Source organism: Condylura cristata, unplaced genomic scaffold (assembly GCF_000260355.1).
Source record: "Condylura cristata isolate star-nosed mole 26May11 unplaced genomic scaffold, ConCri1.0 scaffold00003, whole genome shotgun sequence".
NCBI classification, from domain to species: domain Eukaryota; kingdom Metazoa; phylum Chordata; class Mammalia; order Eulipotyphla; family Talpidae; genus Condylura; species Condylura cristata.
Genome location: NW_004567104.1, coordinates 16,777,551 through 16,791,091, shown reverse-complemented (window position 1 = coordinate 16,791,091; position 13,541 = coordinate 16,777,551). Strand labels below are relative to the sequence as shown.

Here is a 13,541-nt window from a genome sequence, read left to right as displayed (position 1 = left end):
CAAAGAAGAAAAGAAATGCCTCCATCAGAGTACATTTATGAACCCCAGAGATCTACCAGCATTCTATTGACAAAATATCAATACCTAGCTCAGATAGCGTAGTTCTTAAACCAGTAGTATCAACCTTACCTGAGAACTTTAAAAATGCAGATTCTGTGGCCCAGCTCATACCTACTCGAATTAGAAACCCTAGGGCAGGGTCTGGCGATATGTGTGTGAACTAGATCTCAGCTGATTCTGATGCCCACAAAATTGGGTGTCACTGTATAAAGTCACTGCTTTACCTACACAGCTGCAACATAAGCCTTGGGGTGCAATTGTCTTGTTTACCATTCCTCTGGTTAAATACTAAGTAATATTGGCATTTTATAAGCAATACTTATGCAACTGACCCTTGAAAACACCAACTTGAACTACCTGCCTGTAGATCTTATTCCATCTTGGAGTTCCACATTCACAAGTGTCAACTAGCTATAAGTGTTCATTGACCGAACCTGAGGATGTAGAACCCAAAGGAAGATTTGGAGCACTGATTATAAATGATACCTGGATTTTTGACTCAGGGTGAAGGCATCAGTGTCACCAACCCCCAAGTTTTTCGAGAGTCAATGGTATATGTTTTTCCATGTTACAGATATTGTCTGTAATGAAATTAGATGTAAAAATAAAGATAAATGCCTTGATTGAAAGGAAGGCTAATATTTCTATGGACTATAATTTATATTTTATCCTAGTCTTAAGCCAACAAGTCCGAGTTCACTTGTTAAAAAGTTTCAGAATTTTTGGTTACATAGTGATCTCAGTTGGAAAACTCTCTACTAGAGGGCTGTGGATGCTTTGTTCATGGGGGTGGGATGGTAACTACATCTGAAGGGGGAGATCCCACACTATCCAAACACTAACAAGGATGTAAAACATGATACTTCTGTATACACAAAGAAACTGCTTCTGTTTACATTCTTTACTATCTATATTTTACAGCATTTATCTCATGCATTTAGCGCTATCTATATTTTATAGCATTTATCTCATGCTTCCTTAGGCAAAATAAATGGATTTAAAAAGTGAGGTAGATAAAACTTTGTCTTAGTAATAAGCTAAGGCCCTCCTAACAATGTGGAAAATAGCACTCGCCTAAATAGTAAAGGTATTATCAAAGAAATTTCATTTGCACAGTAAGATTCTATTTATACATACTACTTTAGTGGCAAAAAAAAATAAAAACTGCAGGTCTAGAATCCTGAACAATTCTGCTCTTCTTCCTGAAATATAGTGCCCTTTGTCTTCTGCAATTCATAATCCACTGGTGTCGTGAAACATTGATGAGGGGAAGCCAGTGCCAGTGATAGGGTCCTGTTAGGCCCAGTTTCCCAAGAAAGGCAGATCATATTTCATGGGTAAAAGTGTCTCTAGTAACAGGAGGTGCCTTGCAACAAACCTATTAGTACTTTCTCTTCTCCTAATATGATTCATGGGTCATTTATGAAATTGTTGTATAAATGCACAAATTTTATTATTTATTTTATTAATGAGGGAACCAGCAGGGAAACTGTTGGTTCTAAAAGCAAAGGATTAAAGAATGAGAAGTGATATAACTAGTGGGGAAAGAAATGCTGAAGCAAATTTACCAACTTCTATACAAGACTTTGTTCAACTTTTACAAGACAGTAGGATTATATCACCTTCAGGGGTAACTTTTCTACCAGTCTGTAACACTTGAACAAGTTTTCCATTCTAAAAGGCTATAGACCATCTGTGACTTTATATTTGTTAATCAAATATATTGTTGAATGGTGGTCCTCAATGGTGGTGTAGGTATATCTACATCCCAAGCCCTGGAAGTTGTGATACTCAATCTCACTTTTGGTTCCCATTCTTTCTTACTTGATTCAAAGGATTGGGAGAAGATAATTGTTATGGTAGAGCTCAGAGAAGAAGGGAAGATGATCTCACCCACTATAGTCATTAGGCCTGGGCCACCTGGGAGGGAAGGGCTGAGGCCTGGCAATCCTGGATTTGCCCTCCTCAGCACCCCTCCCTTCCGACCACAGGCACCTCTCCAAAAACCTGGCCCCTGTGTTGTTCATCAGCCTTACTCTCAACTGGGTACCCCACTAGAGCACCCTGCAGCCTTTACCTCCCCGACCCCAGGTTGTAGGGTTTGTCAGCCTAGACCTCTGCCACTCTAGGCAACAGGACAAAAACAAATCACCTTTCAATTCCTGCAAGCTCTCCCTGGCCTCGTGGATTGGAGGAAAACTTGACAGAGTACACAGCTATCTTCTGGGATTAAGAGAAAGAAATACAGGATTTTATTCATTGATATACTCACACAATCAATTTTCAAATAAATGTTTATTGACAATGGAAGAAATAATAGGGGTCCTGTAATGAGTATATCAGGAAGGAGAGCACACAAATTATTATTTCAATAAATTAACCTTCCCAAGTTCATTAAAGCAAAGTCTAAGACTGTTGCTTATAGATAGCTTCATTATATTTTCACACTGCAGTATTTTTGAAAACTTTTCTTTTTTAAGATTTATTTATTCATACAGAACTGGGGTACAAGTCAGAAGTGCAGGGGTGGTGAGAGACTTCACCAGAGACAGAGCTGGGAGCAGAACAGGCAGATTGATGAAGTACACTACTGAGGGGAGCAGAGGGTGGGTCAGGAGAGGTCTGCCGTGCCATGTGGTTCACCTCTAGGGCCGGGGATCGAACTCACACTGAAGTGGCTGCAGCCAGCTTATAGTGCTGCGTCCTAACCCATAGCGCCAACAGGGAGGGCCCAATTTTTGAAGGCTTTTTAGCTGACTCCCTCACCCAAGCTACAGTCTCTGAGAGACAGATTTTTCTATGTTTTGCATCTTTCTAAAGTGGTCAGTTGAGCACAACCTCCAGTGAAAAACAGTAGAGTACATGAACAGGCCCTGAAGCACCAACCTTACCACTTACCACCAGCTGTGTGAATTTGGACAAGTGAATTAAGCAATCTGTGCCTCACTGTCATGGAGTTGACAATACTTACCTGAATGTAAAAAAAAAAAGAGCATCTGGCATGTGCTATTACTATTATGTAATAATAAATGGCAGGGGTAGTCCTTTTGAGGCCATGATGGTGGAGAAAGAATGAAAAGTTGCTGAGCTATATAGATGATAAGTGCTAAGTGAGGAACAAGCTTTACTTTAGGACATTAGTTTCCACAAATGACAGCTTGTCAAAATCCCTAGAGGAGATTTTTGAGCCTGTGCCCAGGTCCCATCTCCAGACGTTCTTATTGGTGTGGGTGAGACTGGACTACTAAGTATGAATAGTTCCTCAGAGGCCAGGGATCCCTGCAATGGTGCAGTTAACACCAGGATGTTGGAACCTGCTCTTGCTCTAAAAAAGGGGAGTGCGGTATTATTTAATGGGTCTATTTTGCTTTGATGAACACGGAAGGCTAATTTACTGAAACTTTTTTTTTTTTTTTTTTCCTTCTGAGTGTATGCAATGTACTCCTCATATTTCCTGCAAACAGTACCTACTCCATTCAGGAAAGCTGGTGGAGGGAGAGACCCTACAAGCCTCTCCTCCCACCCCCTGAGGCCTAGCTGCCTTATCAGTGCAATCCTTCACCCTGTAATCTAGCCACTCATCACTTGTCAGGCCTTGGATTAGATAGAAGGAGAACAAAAGGATCAGACAAAATCCTACCTCACGGACCTCCCACAGTAGTGCAGGAAGAAAGACAAGTCAGGCAATTATAAGCAGAAAAATCAGAAAACCTCTGAAAGCTTGCTAAACAAACAACAGGATAGCCTTACCAGAAAACCCCTGGGAAAAGAATGAGCTAGATGTCAAAGTCCTAAATATGAAAATTCTCCAAGATATATTATTGAGTGGGAAAAAGCAAAATAGCATACCGATGTTACAGAAAGTCTAGAGGTATATCTCTTATTTTCCATGATTAATTTTTTTCAAAAAGAATGTATTTGTTTTCGTGAAGTTAAAACTTAATAACTTTTATTCTATTCCAGCAGACTCTTGGGCAGGCAGGAGAAATCTTCTAAAAGTATTTGTATTTCACTAAATTGAGGTGTGTATTACAGGTATTACAGTGCCTGTTAACTGGGACAAAGCCATTGGCATTTTTGGACATGGTTTCATCTACGAGATGATTATTTTCAGAGGGCAATGTCCTGGGGAAATGGGACCTGAGACAAATATGTGCCTTGAAAAAGTAGTCAAAGGAAATAGAAACAACATGATGATCTGTACATACAAGGAGAACCTGGCAGCCTCCTTCCCACTCTGTGGCTTCCAAAGTCTCCCCAGGCTGAACTTCCTAACAAGATTCAAGTTCAAATATCAGTTCTTAGGTCTAGCCTTTGAATGCAAGCTCTCCATCCTAACTGCATACTTGAATCCTATGGGAGGCTTACTATAACATCAGTGCCTGGAACCAAGATCAATTAAAGTAGAATATTTGGAAGGTAAAGTCTGGATGTTGATTTTAATAAGACAAGGGCTGAGGGTGTTAGTGTACAACTGAGGGGACCCCCAACTTGCATGCTTTAAAGGAGTTTTGCCATCTGCCACATAAAGACAAACAGACTCTTAGTGTAAAAGAACATTACTAGGATTGGTGCATATAGAGAGAGACGAGAAGAAAGGACTATAATTTTCCAATAAAACACCCAAAGATACCATTCTCCTCCCAGGTAAATGACCAGCAAAATAGGGTTGGCCCAAAGCGGTCCGAGTCCTGAAAACATGCCAACCAAGTCTCTGATGAAAGGAGCAAAAGCTAAGTACAAACCAACACAAGGACTGCCATTGTCAACCCCACATGTCTCTCACCCACATCTCTCCAGGTATCTCTGCATGCATGCCTCAACTACACATGTCTCCTTCTGTCTTTCCCAAATCCCTAGCGTAAACCCAAAGCTGTGAAAAAACATAAATTTTCTTCACGTATCTCCCTGTTTCAATCTCACCCATATCTCCTGCTCCAAGTCTCTTCTAGCTCCCCTTGCCTCGCCACACTTCGTTAGGTAGGTCAGGGAACATGGAACATCTCCCTTTTTATGGAGATTCCCTCTCTGTAATAAGACCACTGTAGGAAAAAATGCATGGCTGATCACACACATTGTGTGTTACCATCACAATTTGAACAACATCATGCTTGAAAAATATTTCAAAAATAACATCTATTGCACTTGCTTTTTAAAGTCAAAAATAACATCAATTGCACTTGCTTCTTAAAGGAAAATTATTTGTATTTTTGTATTATGTGATCCTAATATTATAACACCATGTGTTGGATTTATTTCAGGCTCGACTGACCAAAGAACAGCGCTGGGGAAGTGCATTACTTTCCAGAAACCACTCCTTAGAAGAAGAATTTGAAAGGGCAAAAGCAGCAGTGGAGGTAACATTTTTGTTTGTTTTTCTGTTTCACATTTCTGAGAGTGGAATTGAAAATATCAGACTTCAGCAGGATATATGTGGAATGGGTCTTGCGTTATAGACAGAAATCACAATGATTAAAATTGTTAGAATGAAAGCTGTTGTTATCAGAGAACTCTTGACTTCCTACCAGAAGTGACTAATAGATGCCAATCTCTCACAATTTTGTGATAGGTGCAGTGGCTCTAGAAGAGAACACTGAACTGAACGTTATTCCATGATGAATATTTGACCACTTCTTATGCCTGTTTCTGTATCTAATACAGTGTTTGAAACATAGAAAGTCTTGTTACCTCTGAGGTATTATGCATTTATATTGTATATGTACGTATTTTACAAAATATGTTAATGGACAATCCATCTTTATTTGAGCCATAGATATTTCACCATTGAGACCATTCAAAACAATGTTGGTAAGTTCAATAAATTACTTTATTTGAACACCAATTTCCTTATTTGACCCTTAGAAAGAAAAAAGCAGGGAAGCAAGGGGAGAAAAAGTGTCTTTTGCTGTTCCTTATCCATTTCCTTCCTGGTTGAAATCACAGAGTAGCACTACGCTGTCTATGATACTCATCACAGCTTTACTAGATTGCTCTTTGAGAGAGGAGCTTTTTACTGAATCCAAATACAAACTTGGTTGGACCTCCACATCTATTACTGATGTGAAATCTTGAAAACAAAGTATTCTTTCAATATGGCTCATTTATGTGGTTCTTTTACCACTAGAATATGCATGTAATTATTAAACTATGGGCAGTCTTTAAAAAACTCCATACTTGAAGAGCAATTAAATCCTATTTGTAGTTTAATACTAAGAAGAATTCTTTATATTCTAGGAAATAATTCCAGCCATAATTTCTTATCATCATTCAGAAACTCAATAAGAGGACACTTTTATCTCATTGCAATAAAATCCATCCAAATGTCCTCTTTTAATTTTAAACTTTTCTAATTAAAAAAATAAGTTAATGCATATTTAGTGCTCTTGAATGTAATCTACTGCTATATTTCATTGATACCAGCTCATTTCAATCAAAATGTTAAACTTCATGGAAGCTGTAGCTCAATTTATCTTTAAAGTAGATTTTTCCAGCCCGAAGAGCTCATTTAAATTTATCTTTTGAACCCTTATTGTGCATAGCACAATGAAGTAGCACCCAAAAAAAAACGATTGCTTAGAATCATAAAATCTTGGCTAAGTGAATATATTTGAATTTATCTGGCCCAATTTATGATGAGAAAAACAATAGATTTTTCTCAAAAGATTTAATGACAAAGCAATATATCAGCAAGAAAAAAACCATCCATATATCATCTATCCATCTATTCACAAAATAATTTCATCTTGCCTTTGTTAGATACCTTAAAATCATCTATCCCAACCAAGCACACACACACACAAAAGTTTGTTTCTTTTAAGATATACATGACAAATTATCACTGTTTCTACTTGATTACTTTCATATAGGGCCAACTCACTTCTTAGAAGGAAATCTGTTTCAGTTTTGTACAGTCCTTACTACTAAAACCTCTCCCTCATTTTTGCTAAAATTAGTCTCTTGGCAGCATCAGTTTTGTTTAGACTTAATTTTGCCTCCTGTGGAATAAAGCAGAATTAGTTTAATACTCTCTACATGACCCCATTTCATCTCAAGAATCCTTGTCTTCTTGGTTCTTCAAAGAATTGACACCTGCATTTTTAATCCAACTTGTCATTAATTACTAAATGAGACATATATCCCATTAACCAATATAGATATCAACTCCTCTGTAATCCTTTCCAGTTACAAAATTCCAAAAAACTGTGTATTTCTTTAAGCAGTTAAAGTACTACAAACCCTACTGGCTGCCTAGATGTACTAGGGGCAGGACTAGGTAGAGTGTGAGGAATAAAGAAATGAAGACACCTTGACTAGGTACCTAGCAATAATGTGAACCAGATGACCAATGGGCAAATCACTTGCTCTCTCTACTTTTGTTTTGCTCATCTAAAGGATGAAGGGCTTGGTATTCTAATATGCTAAAACCTATGAGCTTATGACTTCAAGTAAAACAAATAGTATGTACAGAATTCCCAGCAAGAGGGAAAATTGTAAGCAAATTTACTCAGTTGGAAGCCTAGAATTGAGAGGCTTTGTGAAGGAATAAGGGGAGATAATTCTCATCGGAAGGTGTGAGTTGGTTTGGAGAAAACACATGAGAGGCAGTGGAGTATTTACACTAAGCTGATGATGGTAAATCAGAGCTACTGATATGCACACATTTGTAGATGATTTACTTCCAGACTTTATCCTTACCTAGGATATTTGTAAGTTTGTGGTTAAACACATAAAAAAAATGCATCAGAAAGTCTTGAAAATATATATGACTTTGACCCAACCACTTTTTAGAAGTAATCCTACAGAGGACCTCCCACCCTGATGGTGCAACAGGTTAGGACACAGCACTGCACACTAGCAGCTGCTGCTTCAGTGTGAGTTCCATCCCCTACCCCGAATGTGACCCACAGACCTCTCCTGACCCTCCCACTGCACCCCTCAGCAGTGTACTTCGTCAATCTGTCTGCTCTGCTCCCCGCTCTGTCTCTGGTGAATCCTTTCACCACCCCTGCACCTCTGGCCTGTACCCCAATTCTGTATGCATAAATAATTCTTTAAAAAGATAAAGAATTTATCCTACAGAAATAATTATGGTGAATAAAGCTTGAATAGACAAGGCTGCAATGTTTTCACTATAGGATTTTCTTAAGTAATGAAATCTGCAACAGAACTATGTTTCATAACAGACAATTAACTTGTTTCGATCCCTATGGTAAAATGCTAGTAGAAATAACATAGAAAAATATTTAAGAAATGCTATAATGTGTAGGGATGATTAAAATAATGATTTATATACTCATAGTTTTACAATATGATTCCACTTTTGTAAAATGATAGCATAACTCCTAACATGTTGATTACATGCTACATCCCAGGCACTACATCAAGAAGGTGACATGAATTATCTCATTTGCTCCTTACAGCAGTTTTATGAAAAGGGCAAAATTATCATCCCCATTTTTCAGGTGAAAAAAAATGGAGGCTTAGGGAGATTGCAACCAGTTGTGTGGTATTTTACAAGCAATTAAGACTCTAGAATCTGTATTCCAAATCATTGCACCATAGAACCAGAAAGAGTCAGTGCCCAAATGTTAGCAGATACAATTCTTGGGTGGCTACACTTAGAGTGGTTTTTATCTCTTCCATTAGCTTATCTGTTTTTTCCAAATGTTCAATCATCATGAATGTATTATGCTAGTAATTGAGAGGACAGTAACAAGTCATAGACACTGCAGTGAGATATGATTCATAAAAGAAGTAGAAGTGCCTCATTCTTTAATTCAAGACAAATTTTTAGTTCAAGACACATTTGCCTTAAAATAAAGAATGACACCACAGATTGGCATCATTACTGACAGTTCAACTCTCTAGTCAGACCCAGATGAAAATTACACCAGAAGGGAAGGGAGAATCAGGTGGTAAATCAGTTAAAAGGGGTCAATTGCATTTTAGTGGTGAACTTAATGTTGTGTATGTATATCTTGATTTGCAATCATGCACACCTGAAACTTATGTAATGTTAAAATGCAATATTCAATTTTAAAAAAGGAAGACAGGAGGAAGGGAAAGAAAGCATGACTGGGCGCCCCCTGGTGGCACAATGGGTTAAGCTGCAGCACTGCAAGCTGGCCACAGCTACTTCAATGCGAGTTCCATTCCTGGGCCCCAGAGGTGATCCACAAGGGGCACAGTAGACCTCTCCTGACCCACCCGCTGCTCCCCTACGCGTGTACTTTGTTGATCTGCCCATTTTGCTCCCCACTCTGTCTCTGATGAAGCCTCTCAGAGAGGTTTGTACCCCAGTTCTATATGAATAAATAAATAAATCTCTTTTAAAAAGAAAGAAATCATGACTAAGACAAGTTGACTCTTTCCAAAATCTCCATCTTACATTTTTATGTCATCTGATTACACAATACCTTCTCCTTTACAATCTAGTCCATTCTAAGCATTTTGTCATCATCCTTCCTCAATGTAACGATTGGTCCCCTCTCCAGCTCCTGCTAGTTCTCGGATACACTGCTTCTTCTCGTTCCTCTTACACAAGGACCTTATCTCCCACTGTCCCCTGCCTGTCATCCCTATGCTTCCTCCAAACTGTCTTCCCTCTGCAAAAGCACTCTTGGCCAGATCCTCCTGGGACAGATTCCTTCCTGTCATTCAAATTTTAGCTTGAGTGTCAAAGCCTCAGCAGAGCTAACTCTGATCACTCAATTGCTATCACAGCAACTAAAATATTATTTTTCCCCTTTTGCTTACCATTGGATCCTTTCCTGTTTATATTTCACTTATTTTTCTATTTATGTCTATCTTTCCACTTTAAATGCAACCTTCATTTAAAGTGATGAGGGACATCATCTCTCTTGCCCCACTACACCTCAACAACCAGAATAATGTCTGGCACTTACTAAGTACTCAATAAACATTTGTGAATTACTGGGTGAGTGGCTAATTTTTAATCTATTAATATGGTAACACTTCTGTCTATCTGTTGTTGCATATAAAGTGCCATATTAGCCCTAATGTAATTTAGTATCTGCATTTCTGTAGTGGTGTAAACAAATAATTCTGTCAGTGGCATGTGGATTTCTGCCAGGAACTGTACTGAAGTGTCCTCTGTGGTTTTCTTGGTCTTAATGTCAGTGAGGTACACTTATTTATAAGAATGATGGTAACAGTAACCTCCCCATGAAGTAACGTTTTATATTGTGCATGGTACAAAGTAGTTTTTACTTATATTAAGCAATAGCTGTCAACATTCAATTCAACTAAAGTTTGAACTAAAATGTCCCCTTCTCCACCACCACCACAAAAAAAAAAAAAAAAAGCGCTGGAAAAAGAACTAACGCCACATGACCTGAAATCTCAATGCAGAGGCTGGGGACGTTAAGTCTCTAGTCAAACTACTAGGAATATTGAGATCTTTTTGAGATGTGTCTTTTGCCTCCATGTCTTATGTTTTATTGAAAACTCATTGCAAATTCATGTCTGTTCAAAAAATTGTAACTTTCAGACAAAGAGCTAAATATTCCTACTGTAGGCTTTTTCTTTCTTTTTTTCTTTCTTTTAAATATATCTTTCCTGAGCCAGTAGGGAAAACAGCATCCTCCTTGCTTCCTCCTGGAGTGTCTTCCTGGCCAACATCCTAAATGTGCTCTCCTTAGCATAGATGCACAGGGAGAAGCAGAAGTAACCAGGAGAGGCAGTCCCAGGAGCCCAGTAAGGCCTGAAGCTCCTTTGCAGTAACGGGAGATCACTGTGCTGCACCTGCAAGGAGAGAGAAGGTCAAGTGAGCAGTTGGCACCCTGCAACCACTTGCCAGAAATACCACCTTTATCAGGGTTAGCAAGGTGGGAAAGAGTCAACCAGCATCTGATACTGTGTTTGGCTAGTTAGGCTCTTAGGTGCCTCAACCTTCAACATAAATTTGATTTAACAACAAATTCATCAGACATGCTAGCTTTTCCTGAGTCAGGTACTGTGTGCTGGCTCTAAGAACAGAAAATGAAGACATTCTCTGCTCTGAAAGAGCTTGAAGAACCACACAACTTCTTGGAACAAATTGCCTGAGTATAATTTACCAACTGGGGGAGTTCTGATGAGTTTCCATATCCATTGCCACACTAGACTTTGAATTCTTATAAGCAGTGTCTTATCTCACCTTCTGCATGTTCTCAGCTGTTTTCAGAGAATTAGGAATGGCGTAAGGCTGCACAAATCTTTACTGGATAAATAAATGAACAAATGAGAATTTTTTGCCACTGGAATCAAAGTCACATTTTACTTGGTTCCAAGATTATTATGATGTTTACTGAAGGCATTTCAGTCAATATTCTCATAGCTCTGTTTTTATGCTGAGAGAGGTATTCATGTGAGCCAATTTTTGAAAGGAAAAATGAAATACATGAACAAGGGAAAATGAAGCTTCATGGACAATGAAAGCTATACTGGTCAGAGAAAAGAAAACAGGACGCCTAAGTTTAAAATCCACTTGGCTAATGGATTGAGCCTATTAAATGCTACTAAAACCTTTAAATTTTAAGTTCAGAATTCTTTCCATAGTCTAATTCTCTTCCCTTTGAGCTTTACTTACTTGTGCTAAATTAAAATATCCACAAATTCTTTGCTACTCCCTTCAAAATATAGAGGTTCTTTCTCCTCCCCCTCAAATGTAAGCTGGGTCTGTGGTCCACTTCTAAAATATAGGGGGAAAAAATGGAGGTCATGAGAGTGGCTTCAAAGATTAGATTATAAGAGGTACTGCAACCTGCTTTTTGCTTTTTCTCCCAAAAGAGCTTTCCTTCATTCTGGGAAAGTCCAGTTTCATGTCATGAGGACCCTTAACAGATGAGAAACCCAGGCCTTCTAGAAACAGTCAACAAAGACTTGAGGCCTCCTGCCAACAGCCATGCAAGTAAGCCACCTTTTAGGAGGATTCTTCAGTTTGCATTCCAACACAACAATGTAAAAAATATATAAATAAATAATTAATTTTAAAAAAAAAAAGCATCCTCCAGACCCAGCAGACCCAGCTGAGTCTTCAAATAACAATAGCCGCTGCCCCCCACCACCACCACGACCACCACCACCAGCAGGCAGCGTAATTGCAACCTCTCCGGAGACCTGCCCAACCCTTGACTTCCTAACCTTCAGAAACTGTGAGATACTAAATGTGTTGTTTTTGTTTTTTTTTAAGTTTGTACATGTTGGGGTAATTTGCTATGCAGGTAGATAGCTGTCACTTTGTTCTGTTCCCCCAAACCTCCAACCTCCTTCTACTCTCCTACTCTCTTTCCCTTCTCTATCCCCAACACATTTCAGTAACATAGAGCTAGAAAAATTACCCTTACAGCACAGAAACAAGATTTTCACTAACTCTAAAATGTAGTTTTCTAACTTCCCTCCCCACTTTTCTACCGATATTCAGTTTATCCTTTGTGATTCCCAAGGCTCAATGAACAAAAGACTTTTTGTGACCCGAGCATGTCCTTAGAAGCCTGCCCGTTCATCCCTTAACCATGGGACTGGTCTTTTCTCACAGCACCTAGATCTCTCTTTATGACAAACCTCATGGTCAGCTCTACCTGCTAACTTCCCATTTCTGTTTCCCATCTCAAGGACACAAACTTGTCCTTGAATAAGGACAACTCTTATTCAATTTCTGAATAAGAAAATTCTTATTCAGGCGTCAGATTAACTTCCCTTCCAGTAACACTTTGAAAAATCACAGAAAAGTTTATCACCACTATTATAAGACTATAGATAGTGAAAAATTTTACTGTGAACTAGAAATTCCTTGTTTCAGAACCATGGGTTGCCTTCTTGTCATCCTAACTTTAACCAGGATATGCCACATTCAGAACAACACAACAGCTATACCCAGTTTTAGTAACATAAGCTTTAAATACTTTTATAGAAAATTTTGTTTTCAGTTGAAGTTATTCTCTGAGTATATATCGTACACCTGATGCACATCTCAACAAAATTAACTGACTGAATGAAATTGCAAATCATTCCTAAATTGCTTTGATTCATACAAAGTGTTGATTTGGGTGCCCACCAGCCAAGATTATCTGTCTCTACCAACCTCTTATATTTTTGCTTTCTATAACAGTGTCACCTCTTTGAAATAGGTGGAAGAGATTAATGGATTAACACTACTTAAATCATTCTGACTTAGACACAATATCCAAAAAAGAATCTGAAAGTTTATTGTGGGTAACAGTGAAGGTTTCTTAAGGTTAACTGCTTGAGATACAGATTTCCTAAAGCTTAGCATATCATGTATGCTAACATGCTTCCCATGTCCAATTGTAGACAGGTTAAGAAAGGTTAGATGGGCCCTCCCTGGTGGCACAGCGGGTTAAAGCACTGCACTAAGAAACTAAAGCCACTTCCGCATGAGTTCGATTCCAGCCTGCCCCGGAGGCGACCACATGGGGCGGCAGACCTCTCCTGACCCGCCCGCTGCTCCCCTCAGCAGT

At 38.8% G+C, this 13,541-nt stretch overlaps 1 protein-coding gene across 7 annotated transcripts in view; it reads left to right on the top strand.

Annotated features, from left to right (window-relative positions):
- Positions 1 to 13,541, top strand: part of PEX5L (peroxisomal biogenesis factor 5-like) — a 227,819-nt gene that overhangs the window by 161,902 nt on the left and 52,376 nt on the right. For all 7 annotated transcript variants that reach the window (XM_004675002.2, XM_004674999.2, XM_004674997.2 and 4 more), the window contains one exon: positions 5,322 to 5,417. In XM_004675002.2, coding sequence (XP_004675059.1) covers positions 5,322 to 5,417 — 96 coding nt within the window. The remainder of the gene's footprint in view (positions 1 to 5,321; positions 5,418 to 13,541) is intronic.